This window comes from Somniosus microcephalus, chromosome 13 (assembly GCF_052327205.1).
Source record: "Somniosus microcephalus isolate GS21.2 chromosome 13, FLI_Smic_1.0, whole genome shotgun sequence".
NCBI lineage: Eukaryota > Metazoa > Chordata > Chondrichthyes > Squaliformes > Somniosidae > Somniosus > Somniosus microcephalus.
The window spans coordinates 176,383,597-176,396,724 of NC_140999.1; the positions used below are offsets into that span (position 1 = coordinate 176,383,597).

Consider the following 13,128-nt stretch of genomic DNA (forward strand, 5'->3'; position numbering starts at 1 on the left):
TCCTACAATACAGTGTAAAACTTAAATTAATGTTGGCAAAGCAACAGAAGGGGTTCGAGAACCACAGGAAGTTCTTTATTCTACCATATGTATTTACCATCCACATTATCCTTTAACTTTTCCCATTTCCAAGATGGGTAAAAGATGCAGCATGGCATATCGGTGCTGTGTCAGTGATTAGATTCATCTTTAGATCCATAGTTCCTTGCACAAGTTTCTAATCTTGGCCAAGGCCTTCACAAAATAATTCTTGCAGAGAACTGCTACTTCACAAACGGGATCTCTTTATGGGCCCAACAGAGGAGAGTTAGGAGGCGTGGTTACTGGGCCGCCTTCTCAAAGAGCAGCACAAGGTATGGGTGGGTGAAGTTGAATCAAAGGGAAGAGTAAATCTTTCAGATGCCACCTGAAGAAGTGAATTTGTCACCAACCAAACTTGAAGATGAATGCTTCAAAAGCAACAAAATTGCTTAGGATGAGTAAGTAACTTAAAGGGATAGACCTCCTGCTTAAAATAGTAATTTCACCAACTTACCCATATCTGGTGACTAGTACTGTAGTAAATCAAGGACAATCATGGTATGGCAATGAGATAGATACCAAAACGGCTGATAAGAGATGGAGTAGACTAGGCCTATATTCCCCTAGAGTTTAGAAGAATGAGAGTTGATCTCAAAATGTATAAAATTCTTAAGGGGCTTGACAGGGTAGATGCTGGGAGGATGTTTCACCTGGCTGGGGAGTCTAGAACTTGGGGGTCAGTGTCTCAGAATAAGGTGTCAGCCATTTTAGGGCTGAGAGGAGAAGAAATTTCTTCACTTAAAAAGGGTTGTGAATCTTTGGAATTCTCTACCCCAGAGGGCTGTGGATGCTTAGTTGTTCAGTATATTCAAGACTGAGATCGATAGATTTTTGGATACTAGGGGAACCAAGTTAGTGCGGGAAGGTGGAGTTGAGGTAGAAGATCAGCCATGATCTTACTGAATGGTGGAGCAGGCTCGAAGCGCTGAATGGCCTGCTCCTGCTTCTTATTCTTATTTTTTAATAATGCTTTACAGTCAGACAGCAACAATATTAAAAATAACTTCAGTTATTCACCTGTACAATAGCAGGATCCTGGGGTTGAGGTTTTGGGGGCTCACACACAGTAATATCTTTGATATCACTACCACGGAAGATGATGTATTCATAGATTTCATCTCTTGGGGCAACAGGTCGGTCTGTGGGGCGGTCTTCAGTTCCAAATGATCGCACTGCCAAAACAAAAAAGTTTAATATAATGCATGGAATATAATCCAACACAATTTCACCTGGGTCATGACAGTACTGGTTCAAACTTGAAGCTACCCTTGAATCAAAATGAACATAATTGTTGCCAATTACAGTTAGTGACTTGCACCACTTTATTCATTTTTCACACAATAGATGTGGTCCAAATGTAATCTTTCTGCAATGAGATTAAAGGTCAATTTTTGATTATGATCAGAAGAAGATGTTCTTGTTTTTGATCCTTTCATTTGCCATTGGCATGTTGGAATAGAAATAGCTAGATTACGTTTGCAAGGTGTAAAGCTGTATTCCACATTTAGATGAAGATTTACAATGTTTTTGAAACACAAGCATGGCATTGCAGTGCATTTCTGCAAGAAGCACGTTCACAGCCACAATCTCTGACCTTCTGCCTCCCTTCCCCCAACACAATACCAATGATCTCTTTATCTCAGCTACGTTGCCTTGGAGAAGTGCCGATTACAGCCCAGGGGCTCCCCACCATCAGGAGGTCAGACAGCCAGCACCTTGCTGCTCACATGCCTCCTAGCAGTCAGATCAGAGCATTATTGGCTGAAGCCTACGAGGTCACCAATAGAAGGTGCATAGTCCAGCAGCCATGGGAACTCGCCGAGGTCTGGAGATTCATATAATTACAAACGATTTAAAATAGTTTACCTGCGGCAGAACAAATTTTAATCTTGAACGCTATTTGTAAAAAGTCTGATAGCAAAATACTGCGGATGCTGGAAATCCGAAACAACAGAAAATGCTGGAAAAACTCAGCAGGCCAGGCAACATCCGTGGAGAGAGAAGAGAGTCAATGTATCAGGTCGAAACCCTTCGTCAGGACTGAAAAAACACAGGAAATGAAAGATTAAAGGCCACTTTGGGGGCTGGGAAATGGGGATAAAGAACAAGAGAGACATTAAGAGGTATTCAAAACAAGACGAGATGGACTAGTAAAGAGACAAAAGACGGCTCTAGATGAGGTGTGAAATGCACTGGCAGAATGAGAGACAGCTGTCACGTGGGAAGAGGAAAAAAGGGGGAAGGGCACAAAACAAAGGTGTGGATAAAAAATATATATAAAAATGTAATGGGGGCCGAGGTTAGGATCTGAAATTGTTGAACTCGATAGAGTCCGGAAGGCTGTAAAGTGCCTAATCGGAAGATTTGTAAAAGTCTTTGTAAAAGTCTGTCTGGGTTCACGACAGCACTGTGCACAACTCAAGCCGCAAACCTATAAGTCTTGCAGTACTACCACAAAACAAAGCCAATTCAATTTACAGCATTGAGTTTGATGTCCCAGCCCCTCTCCTTTTCGTCAGACCAGGCAGTGACAGATTAGATAGGAACCAAATATTCCATTACAGCACATGATCATATCATTGGCATCACATCCAGTATCTAGTCATTTGTTTTGGATTTCCAAGGAACCATTCCAAAAATTCGGTTTAATGATCCCCTTCCAGATGTTTCCTACTCATAGAAGGTGCAGACTCGATGGGCCGAATGGCCGCCTTCTGTGCTGTACTATTCTTGATTTTATGGCAAGTGCAGTCATCTGAAACAGGATTGTTGGAGCAGGCTGTTGTCGGAGGGCTCTATGCTCACCTTTTGACAGACTAACCACCAGTTTCATATTTAAAACATCCTTCCTCATCGCAAGTTTTTTCTGGCTGCACCCTCAAAGCTGCATTTTTTGCTGCTGCAAATATCTAGCGCATTTATGAGAAGTCTACAAAGATGCTATGATTCCACATTATCATTGCACAACAACTCTGGATAGAACTTTTGACTCAAGGAAATCAATCAAACTGTCAAACACATTAAATCAAGCTTTTCAGAAAGGGGAATGAAGTCATTGCTAAACACTTGAGGAACTTGTCCCAAGTTACTTAGAATCTCTTTGGATATTTTACAATCAATCAATCAATGGGTTTCAGGTGAGAAAATATTAGCCAATCTGCAGTATTAGCTAGTAAATTAGAAACTAAGGTGATTAAATCAGGGGGTAGTGTCAAATTACCTGTATATCAAGTGAATGGACAATTCACAAAAGCTTAAAACAGTGACACCCCTTTTTGTATATAAATTAGTATATCCTCATCTCAGGATACATGATCTACCCAACTTCTCCCAGATTTTCTTCAGACCAGGCAGTGACAGATGCAACAGTCTAATACATTCCATAGGACCCAAAATTGGGAAATGTTACTATGGTAAATAAAAATATTTTGACAAGCAAATTGCTGCTGGTAGAATTACATTAGCAGCAATAATATCAACCAAGTCATTCATCTCAATTTTTCTGCATTACAAGTACAATTTTCAGTTGCCCAATTGTGGTTTTATTTAAGCTAAAATTCTGCAGTCTACTCCACATATACTGGGCAAAGACAGCAAAGCTATACAATTTAGTCAGCATAACCTGAAGGCTCTGTGTATATTGGGTAGAGCTAGAGACAAAATTTAATATGGTCAAACATGTCTCAAAATTAACCCTGGTAGTTTGTGAAAAGCATACAAAGACCTGAAAAAAAATGTACTACAGCATTAATAGACAAATCAGATTTTCTATAGCCTCCGGTTTCACTAACTCCAGTTAATCAAATGTCTTAACTCTATCTCCGAGCTCTGCATAAAAGTTTGGCAGTTTAGAAGAAAACCCGAGTAAACTATTGAAATCCAAGAAAAACGTCAAGGTCACTTTTTACCATCCATAACTTACCAACTTGACACCACTTGTCCACCAAGGACCCAATACAATTTGGAGGAGGCGAGAAAAGGGAACCCACCAAAGGTGATCATCTTCAATGTAATTGAACTTTTTTCAGCCCAATGAGGAAGGAAGCCATGTACGATAGCAAAATACTGCAGATGTTGGAAATCCGAAATAACAACAGAAAATGCTGGAAAAACTCAGCAAGTCAGGCAACATCCGTGGAGAGAAATTTGAGTTGACGTTTCGGGTTTGACCCTTCTTCAAGGAAGCCATGCTGGATTGAGTTCTGGGGAACTGAATGGGGCAGGTGCAGCATGTTTTAGTGGGAGAGCTGCTGAGAAACAGGTGATCAGAATATTAGGTTTAGGAGTAGTTATGGAAAGGGACAAGGAACAAAAAGGTGAAATACTCAACTGAGGGCTCATTTCAGTGAGATGAAAAGGGATCTGGCCCAGGTGAACTGGAAACAAAGATTGGCGTGTAAAACAGTAAATGAGCAATGGGAGGACATCAAGGAGGAGATAGTTCAGATACAGACCAAACATTCCCATGAGGGGGAAAGGAAGGGCATCCAAAGCTACAGAGCTCCCTGGATGACTAAAAACTGAAATTAAAATAAAAAGATAAAAAGGAAGCTTCTGCTAAATGTCAGGTTCATAATACAGTAGAGAATCAAGTAGAATACAGAAAGTGCAGAGAACTGAAAAAGGAAATAGGTGCAAAGTATGAGAAAAGATTAGCAGGTAATATAAAAAGGGAACACTGAAGTATTTTATAAACTTGAGTAAAAAGGATAGCCAAGGGAAGGGTGGGGCCAATTAGACAAAAAGGAAATCTTGGAGGTAGAGCGTATGGCTGAAGCACTGAATAAATACTTTGCATTTGTCTTCACAAAAGAGCTGCCAATGTCATAGTAAAGGAGCAGGTAGAGAAATTATATATAAAAGGAGGTACTTAAAAGGTTGGCAGCACTCAAAGTAGAAAAAGTCATCTGGCTCAGATGGGCTAAAAGACTAATGCTCCACTTATTTGTAAAAAACTAAATGTTACCATACAAGATAACAAGTCAACACAATATTGTAGGGATATCAGGACATTGCCAGTTGAGCTCATGTGAGCATGTTTACACAAATTAGCTTTTGAAGATGCTTGGACTAGAGTAATTAAGTATCCCAACTTCAAACATACATTACTGGAGCCATTGCAACAGTTTCAGCTTCAAATCATATTTTAACAGCTACTTGAGCCTTTGTGCTTTGTCGACCTACATCACGTGAGCCCAGACAGGGATAGACCTACATCACGTGAGCCCAGACAGGGCTAGTAGACCTACATCACGTGAGCCCAGACAGGGATAGTATACACTCCTAATTCAGACCATTTGACTGCATATATATATCCAAATATAAATAATGCAAACTACACACTTAAAGCACATAGTGCCTCAGGAGAAAATGGACCACAAGTCAGCTGTCAATCTTCGACATGCAGAAAAGACGCTGGGGAAAAACTAATGAGGTCAATGCACCAGTTGCAGGTGGGAATCAAAGAGGTTTTAAAAAAAGTAAGCACAACTACCTGTCCCAGTTACAAGCAATCAAAACCAGGACAAAGGCAAATTAAAAGGAGTCATCAGGAGGTGGAGGCACACAATAATAAATAAGAGGCCATGGTTGCTCGATGCAGGCAGATATTAAAACATGGTTTGAGAAGGGCAGTCAAGATAAAAGGGCCAGGACTACATGCTGAGGGACTCACTGAAGCTTGGTGCAGCCGCCGCAAAGGCTCAATAGGGAAAAGGCCACAATTTAAGGCCCTCCTGCCGTTGTACACCAAGGGGCTGGAACCAGTATAAACCCCAGCACCCCTCCCTCAGGCTGTACGAATCAGAAAAAAGCTCAATGTAAATATAATTTGCACTGTAACTGGAATGGGGCACCCTGGACTGCATTTAGCATGTATGCACAATGTGACTTTTGGACTGTATCGTACCTTACCATTTTTTTTATGTTTTATAAAAGAAGTAGATTTCTGACATTTTAATTTTTTTTTTTTTAAAAAAGGAAAGGGCCTCAGAAAGGCAGAGGCTGAAAGGAAAGGAGGGGAGGGCGGCCGGTGTAAAGACCAGGCCCCCGGGGGAGAAGCAAAGATCTTGCCCCCTCCCCCGGGCGCTTACCCTTGGCCAGGGCCACGGTGGAGTTGTCCGTGTCGATGGTGTACAAGATGCCCTCGTAGCGGATCTGCGCCTTGGAGATGAGGCTGATCTTGCTGCCGATGTACGGCGTGCCGCCACCGCCGCTCATGGTGACGACGGACCTTGCGCGAAGCTGACGAATAATGACGATTTTTTTATTCCTTTCCGCTTACTCCGGGTCTTTTCCTCCAACGCCCCCCCCCCCTACTACCACCACCGTGCTTTAAACGCCCGCACCGACCCAATTTCGCCGCCTCACGTCGCTTAAATATGGCGTTAAGGGCCCACCCGGGCTTCGCGGTGCCGCTCCGCCCCACGCCGCTTCCAGCGACCCCTGCCGCTCAGCGGCCACCGCTGCAGGCTGCGCAGGACACAGAAAAGGAAGACTTGTATTTATATAGCGCCTTTCACCACCACCCACCCAGCCGTCCACCAAAGCGCTTTACAGCCAATGAAGTACTATTTGTTTTGAGGTGTGGTCACTGTAGGAAACATTAGGGGAACGGTAATAACAACAGAAAATGCTGGAAAAACTCAGCAGGCCAGGTAACATCCGTGGAGAGAAATTAGAGTCGACGTTTCGGGTCTAACCCTTTTTCAAAACTGGAAAGGAAATGAAATAGATCGAAAGGCAGGGCTGGGAGAGAACAAAAGAAGTGAAGAGACATTAAGAGGTATTCAAAACTAGATGAGATGGTGATAGGACTAGTGGAGACAAAAGATGGCTCAGATTAGGTGTGAAATGTTCTGGCAGAATGAGAGACAGCTGCCATGTGTGAGAGAGAAAAAAAGGAAAGGGGGGGAGGGAAAAAACAAAACAAAGGGGTGGGTAAAAAATGTAAGTAAAAATGTAATAGGGGCCGAGGTTATGATCTGAAATTGTTGAACTCGATATTGAGTCCAGAAGGCTGTAAAGTGCCTAATCGGAAGATGAGGTGCTGTTCCTCGAGTTTACGTTGAGCTTCCGTGGAACAATGCAAGAGGCCAAGGATGGTGAGGTCCGAGTGGGAATGGAGCGGTGAATTAAAATGACAGGCAACCGGAAGCTCGGGGTCACCCTTACAGACTGAATGGAGGTGTTCCGCAAAGCGGTCACCCAATCTGCGTTTGGTCTCCCCAATGTAGAGGAGACCGCATCGTGAGCAGCGGTGTTTGGGGCCCTGGACAGTGGGAAGGTATAGGGACAGGTGTTACATCTCCTGTGCTTGCACGGGAAGTTGCCAGGCGAAGGGGAAGGGGTGCTGGGGGTGATAGAGGAGTGGACTAGGGTGTCTCGGAGGGAGCGGTCCCTACGGAATGCTGAAAGGGGAGGGGAAGATGCGTTTGGTGATGGGATCACTTTGGAGGTAGCGGAAATGGTGGAGGATGATCCGTTGAATGTGGAGGCTGGTGGGGTGAAAGGTGAGGACAAGGGGAACCCTATCGTGGTTCCAGGAGGGAGGGGCAGAGGTGAGGGCAGAAGTGCGGGAGATAGAACGGACACGGTCAAGGGCCGTGTCAACCACGGTAGAGGGGAATCCTTGGTTGAGGAAAAAGGAAGACATGTCGGAAGCACTGGTGTGGAAGGTGGCATTGTTGGAGCAGATGCGGCAGAGACCGCTTTGCGGAACACCTCCGTTCAGTCCGTAAAGGTGACCCCGAGCTTCCGGTCACCTGTCATTTTAATTCACCGCTCCATTCCCACTCGGACCTCACCGTCCTTGGCCTCTTGCATTGTTCCACGGAAGCTCAACGTAAACTCGAGGAATAGCACCTCATCTTCCGATTAGGCACTTTACAGCCTTCCAGACTCAATATCGAGTTCAACAATTTCAGATCATAACCTCGGCCCCTATTACATTTTTACTTACATTTTTAATCCACCCCTTTGTCTTGGTTTTTCCCTCCCCCCTCTTTCCTTTTTTTTCTCTCTCCCACATGGCAGCTGTCTCTCATTCTGCCAGAACATTTCACACCTAATCTGAGCCGTCTTTTGTCTCCACTAGTCCTATCACCATCTCGTCTCGTTTTAAAAGCTCTTAATGTCTCTTCACTTCTTTTGTTCTCTCCCAGCCCTGCCTTTCGATCTATTTCATTTCCTTTCCAGTTTTGAAAAGGGTTAGACCTGAAACGCCGACTCTAATTTCTCTCCATGGATGTTGCCTGGCCTGCTGAGTTTTTCCAGCATTTTCTGTTGTTATTTTGGATTTCCAGCATCTGCAGTATTTTGCTATCGTATTAGGGGAACGGTAGCGTAGTGGTTGTATAATAGCAAAATACTGCGGATGCTGGAAATCTGGTGAAGGGTCCCAGACCTGAAACGTTAACTCTGTTTCTCTCTCCACAGATACTGCCTGGCCTGCTGAGTATTTCCAGCATTTTCTGTTGTTATTTCAGCGTAGTGGTTATGTTACTGGACTCGTAATCCAGCAGACTCACCTTTTGTTTTCTTAACTTGTCCTATTCCCAGCTCCTTTTGCCTTGCACCATCATCTCTTTTTGTCTGTTAATCTCTCCTGCCTGCCATCCTCCCACAGACCTTCCCTTTTACTCTTTCCTCCCCTCCCCCCTTTCCCTGGCCCGACGCTTGCTTAAATATCTGTTCCATCTCTAACTTTTTCCAGTTCTGACGAAGGGGCATCGACCTGAAACATTAACTCTGTTTCTCTCTCCACAGATGCTGCCTGACCGGCTGAGTATTTCCAGCATTTTTTGTTTTTATTTCAGATTTCCAGCATCCGCAGTATTCTGCTTTTGTATTAGTAATCCAGCAGGACGGGACTAATAATCTGGAGATGTGAATTCAAAATCCCGCCACGGCAGCTGGGGGAATTCAAATTCAGTTAATTAAATAAATCTCGAATAAAAAGCTAGTATCAGTAATGGTGACCATGAAACTACTGGATTGTCATAAAAACCCATCCGGTTCACTAATGCCCCTTAGTGGAGGAAACCTGCCATCCTTACCCGGTCTGGCCTAGCAACTCAGTTGTACCAAACCACTCCCATAAAGACAGCACTGTGGGACTACACAAGGACTGCAGCGATTCAAGAAGGCAGCTCACCGCCACCATCTCAATTAGGGATGGGCAATAAATGCTGGCCTTGCCACCAACGCCCACATCCTGTGAACAAATTTTAAAAAACAGCCAATTTGTGCACAGCAAGCTCCACCAAACAGCAATGTGATAGAATAGCATAGAAGGAGGCCATTAGGCCCGTCGTGCCCATGCCGGCTCTCTGCAAGAGAACTTCAGCTAGTCCCACTCCCCCGACCTATCCCTGTAGAACTGCATTTTTTTTTCCAATTCCATTTTGAAATCCACGATTGAATCTGCCTCCACCACCCTTTCTGATAATGACCTGTTTTTTAGTTCTGTTGATTGAGGGATAAATGTTGGCCAGGACTCTGGGGATAAATCCCTCTGCTCTGCTTCAAAATAGTGCCATGGAATCTTTTACATCCACCTGAGAGTGGATGGGGCTTCGCTTTAACGTCTCACCCAAAATATGTGGACAAATGCTTCCGCCTGCTCCTACAATCCTGTCTCAGGTAACTCTTCTGCACTCATTGACATTTTTAAACCCATTCATTTGAAGTGAGTCACTAATTTCCACCCTCCCCCCCCACAAATAGCCTTTTGTTACCAGCTCCTTTTCATTGATATGCCAGATATCATCTAGAAGCACAGGATCAACTTCTCCAATCATCCCTCAGCCCTCCTACGCTGCATCTAGTTATTACTAATCCGGTAAATTACCCTCTTTACATTATAGAAATGTAAGATGTGTCTTACTCCGAAAGAGAAACACGTTTATTAAATGGGGTTTGAGAATAATCTGTCTCTTTACGTGATCATAAATTTCACTCCTCATATTTTTCTGATGTTGCCAGCTCTGGTTTTTACTTTTGAATGTCAGCAGTATAGAAGCTAAGCTAGTTCTGCTGCATATTTAACCATGTAAGAAGTAAGCTTCTATTTAAGAATATAAGAACATAAGAAATAGGAGCAGGAGTAGGCCATTTGGCCCTTCGAGCCTGCTCTGCCATGCAATAAGATCATGGCTGATCTTCAACCTCAACTCCACTTTCCTGAACTATCCCCATATCCCTTGATTCCCTTAATATCCAAAAACCTATCGATCTCTGTCTTGAATATACTCAACGACTGAGCCTCCACAGCCCTCTGGGGTAGAGAATTCCAAAGATTCACCACCCTCTGAGTGAAGAAATTTCTCCTTATCTCAGTCCTAAATGGCCAACCCCTCATTCTGAGACTGTGACCCCTGTTTCTAGATTCCCCAGCCAGGGGAAACATCCTCCCTGCATCTACCCTGTCAAGCCCTGTAAGAATTTAGCATGTTTCAATGAGATCACCTCTCATTCTTCTAAACTCTGGAGAATATAGAGCTAGTCTACTCAATCTGTCCTCATAGGACAATCCCCCATCCCAGGAAGCAGCCTGGTGAATCTTCGTTGCACTCCCTCTATGGTAAGTATATCCTTCCTTTGGTAAGGATACCAAAACTGTACACAATGCTCCAGGTGTGGTCTCACCAGGTCCCTATATAATTGCAGCAAGACATCTTTACTCTTATACTCAAATCCTGTTGTAATAAAGGCCAACATACCATTTGCTTTCCTAATTGCTTGCTGTACCTGCATGTTAACTTTCAGTGATTCGTGTACAAGGACGTCCAGGTCCCTCTGAATACCAACATTTCCCAAACTCTCACCATTTAAAAAATACTCTGCTTTTCTATTTTTCCTACCAAAGTGGATAACTTCACATTTCTCCACATTATATTCCATTTTCCATGTTCTTGCCCACTCACTGAGCCTGTCTATATCCCCTTGAAGCCTCCTTGCATCCTCCTCACAACTTACATTCCCAGCCAGCTTTTTATCATCAGCATACTTGGATATATTTTGGTCCCCTCATCCAAATCATTGATGTAGATTGTGAATAGCTGAGGCCCAAGCACTGATCCTTGCGGTACCCCACTAGTTACAGCCTGCCAACCTGAAAATGACCCGTTTATTCCTACTCTGTTTTCTGTTCGTTAACCAATCCTCAATCCATGCTAGTATATTACCCCCAATCCCTGAGCCCTAATTTTGTTTAATAACCTCTTGTGTGGCACCTTATCGAATGCCTTCTGAAAATCCAAATACACCACATCCACTGGTTCCCCGTTATCTATTCTGCTAGTTACAACCTCAAAAAACTCTAATAGATTTGTCAAATACGATTTCCCTTTCATAAATCCGTGTTGACTCTGCCCAATCCAATTATTATTTTCTAAGTGCCCTGTTACCACGTCCTTTATTTTAAAGTCTATGTATGGAGAAAAGATGAGGGACATATTTATTATTTTATGTATCGAGCAGAATAGTAAAGTATATTATTTACTGTTTTACTGTATACTGTTCATTTACCGGTTTCATTTAAATAAACCATCTGCTGCTTTAGAGGCTGAGCCTCAGTCTTATAGAATGTATACTGAATCAATTTTGCATATGATCCATTTCAGTGGCTGATGTACAGTAGAAGGGTTCTTTGTTACAATCCTTGGGTCTTGCTCTCTGTTACCTAGATATTGGGCAGGAAAAGATAAAACACAATTCGTAGGAGGTGTGAGGTCTGCTTAGAGGAGTCGTTGGTAACGTTGAATCCAAGAAAATAGCTAGTGTAAAAACCTAAAAATGTGACAGTAATCAAAATACATATACAACACATAGGCAAAAAAAAGATTTTTCAGCAACCTTTGAGAATAATAATTTTCAGGCAAAATTACCCATCACCACATGCTGTTGTGTTGTGATTCTTTGTGATGCTGTAGTCACCATTGTGTTGGTAATTCATTGTTTATTATTCATTTCATTTGTGACATAATTGGAATTTAGAATGACAGCTGGGGGTGGGTCAAATGTATTATTGTTTCAAGAAATAGAATCACCGATAAGGAGCAGTAACATAGCCAAAATAATCTCCTAAATTATTCTGGTAAGTACAATAGCTATAGACTTGTGTCTGAACTCTGTTCAGTCAGTTGTATAATTTGGTAAATAAAGTCGCCATGTATCTGTGACTCAGTTAGTGAGCTGATCTTAACATTTCTAATTTGGTGAGACTTATTTCACATAATATGATTAACCTTGTACTAATTGTCTAGAATCACACGCTGTTGACTCCCCAACAAGAAACAACAGTGTTTCCCTATTCACCCTATCAAAACAACATAATTTGAAATAAACTAGGCTATATGCTTGCTACGGCTTTAATGTCTTTTCTATGATGGGGTCTCCAAAACTGTACACTGTATTCTAACTGTAGCCTAACTATTACCGTGGGCAAATTTATTACAGTACTTCTCTACTCTTCTACTCTATGGCCCTAGTTATAAACCTCAGAATGTTATTGGTCTTGTGGTTTTATCAATCTGTACTCGCACTTCCCAAGAATTCTGTATTTGAACCTCCATCCATCCACATCCTTCAGCATCTGTCCATTGAGTTTATAGTCCTTGTTTCCTCCTAAAATGTATTACCTCATACTTCTCCACATTAAATTGTATCTGCCATTTGTTTGCCCTTTCCACTAATCTGTTATGCCCTCTTGAAGTTTTGTACAGTGCTCCGCATTAATTTTCAAACCCCATACATTTGTGATGTCAGCAAATTTCAATATTGTGTTCCCTGTGCCAAATCATCTTTTATTTGTGCCGAGAACAAAAATGAACCCAGCACTGCCTGTTAAAGTAGACCACCTCCAACTCTTCTCCAAACCAAGCAACATTGATTACCCTAACTCTTGGTTTCCTCTCTATCAATCAACTTTCTTTCATACTCCTTCATTTCCTCACACTATATGCCTGAATTTTGGTAAAAGCCTCCTGAGTTACCTTACCTTCTGAAAATCCATATACACTGCATGCCTTTATCTATCCATTTCGT

General features: G+C 42.6%; 1 protein-coding gene across 5 annotated transcripts in view; it reads right to left on the reverse strand.

Annotated features, from left to right (window-relative positions):
- lsm14b (LSM family member 14B) overlaps window positions 1–6,523 on the reverse strand; it is a 31,016-nt gene extending 24,493 nt beyond the window's left edge. For 3 of the 5 annotated variants that reach the window (XR_015080657.1, XR_015080656.1, XM_086005658.1), the window contains exons 1-2: window positions 6,174–6,523; window positions 1,099–1,253 (exon numbers count right to left, since the gene is read on the reverse strand). Coding sequence is in view for 3 of the 5 variants with exons in the window: in XM_086005658.1 (XP_085861784.1) it covers window positions 1,099–1,253; window positions 6,174–6,300 (282 nt within the window). In the remaining 2 variants the exon portion in view is untranslated. The remainder of the gene's footprint in view (window positions 1–1,098; window positions 1,254–6,173) is intronic. The other 2 variants (XM_086005659.1, XM_086005657.1) reach the window with 1 other exon arrangement.
- Window positions 6,524–13,128: the final 6,605 nt, after the last annotated feature.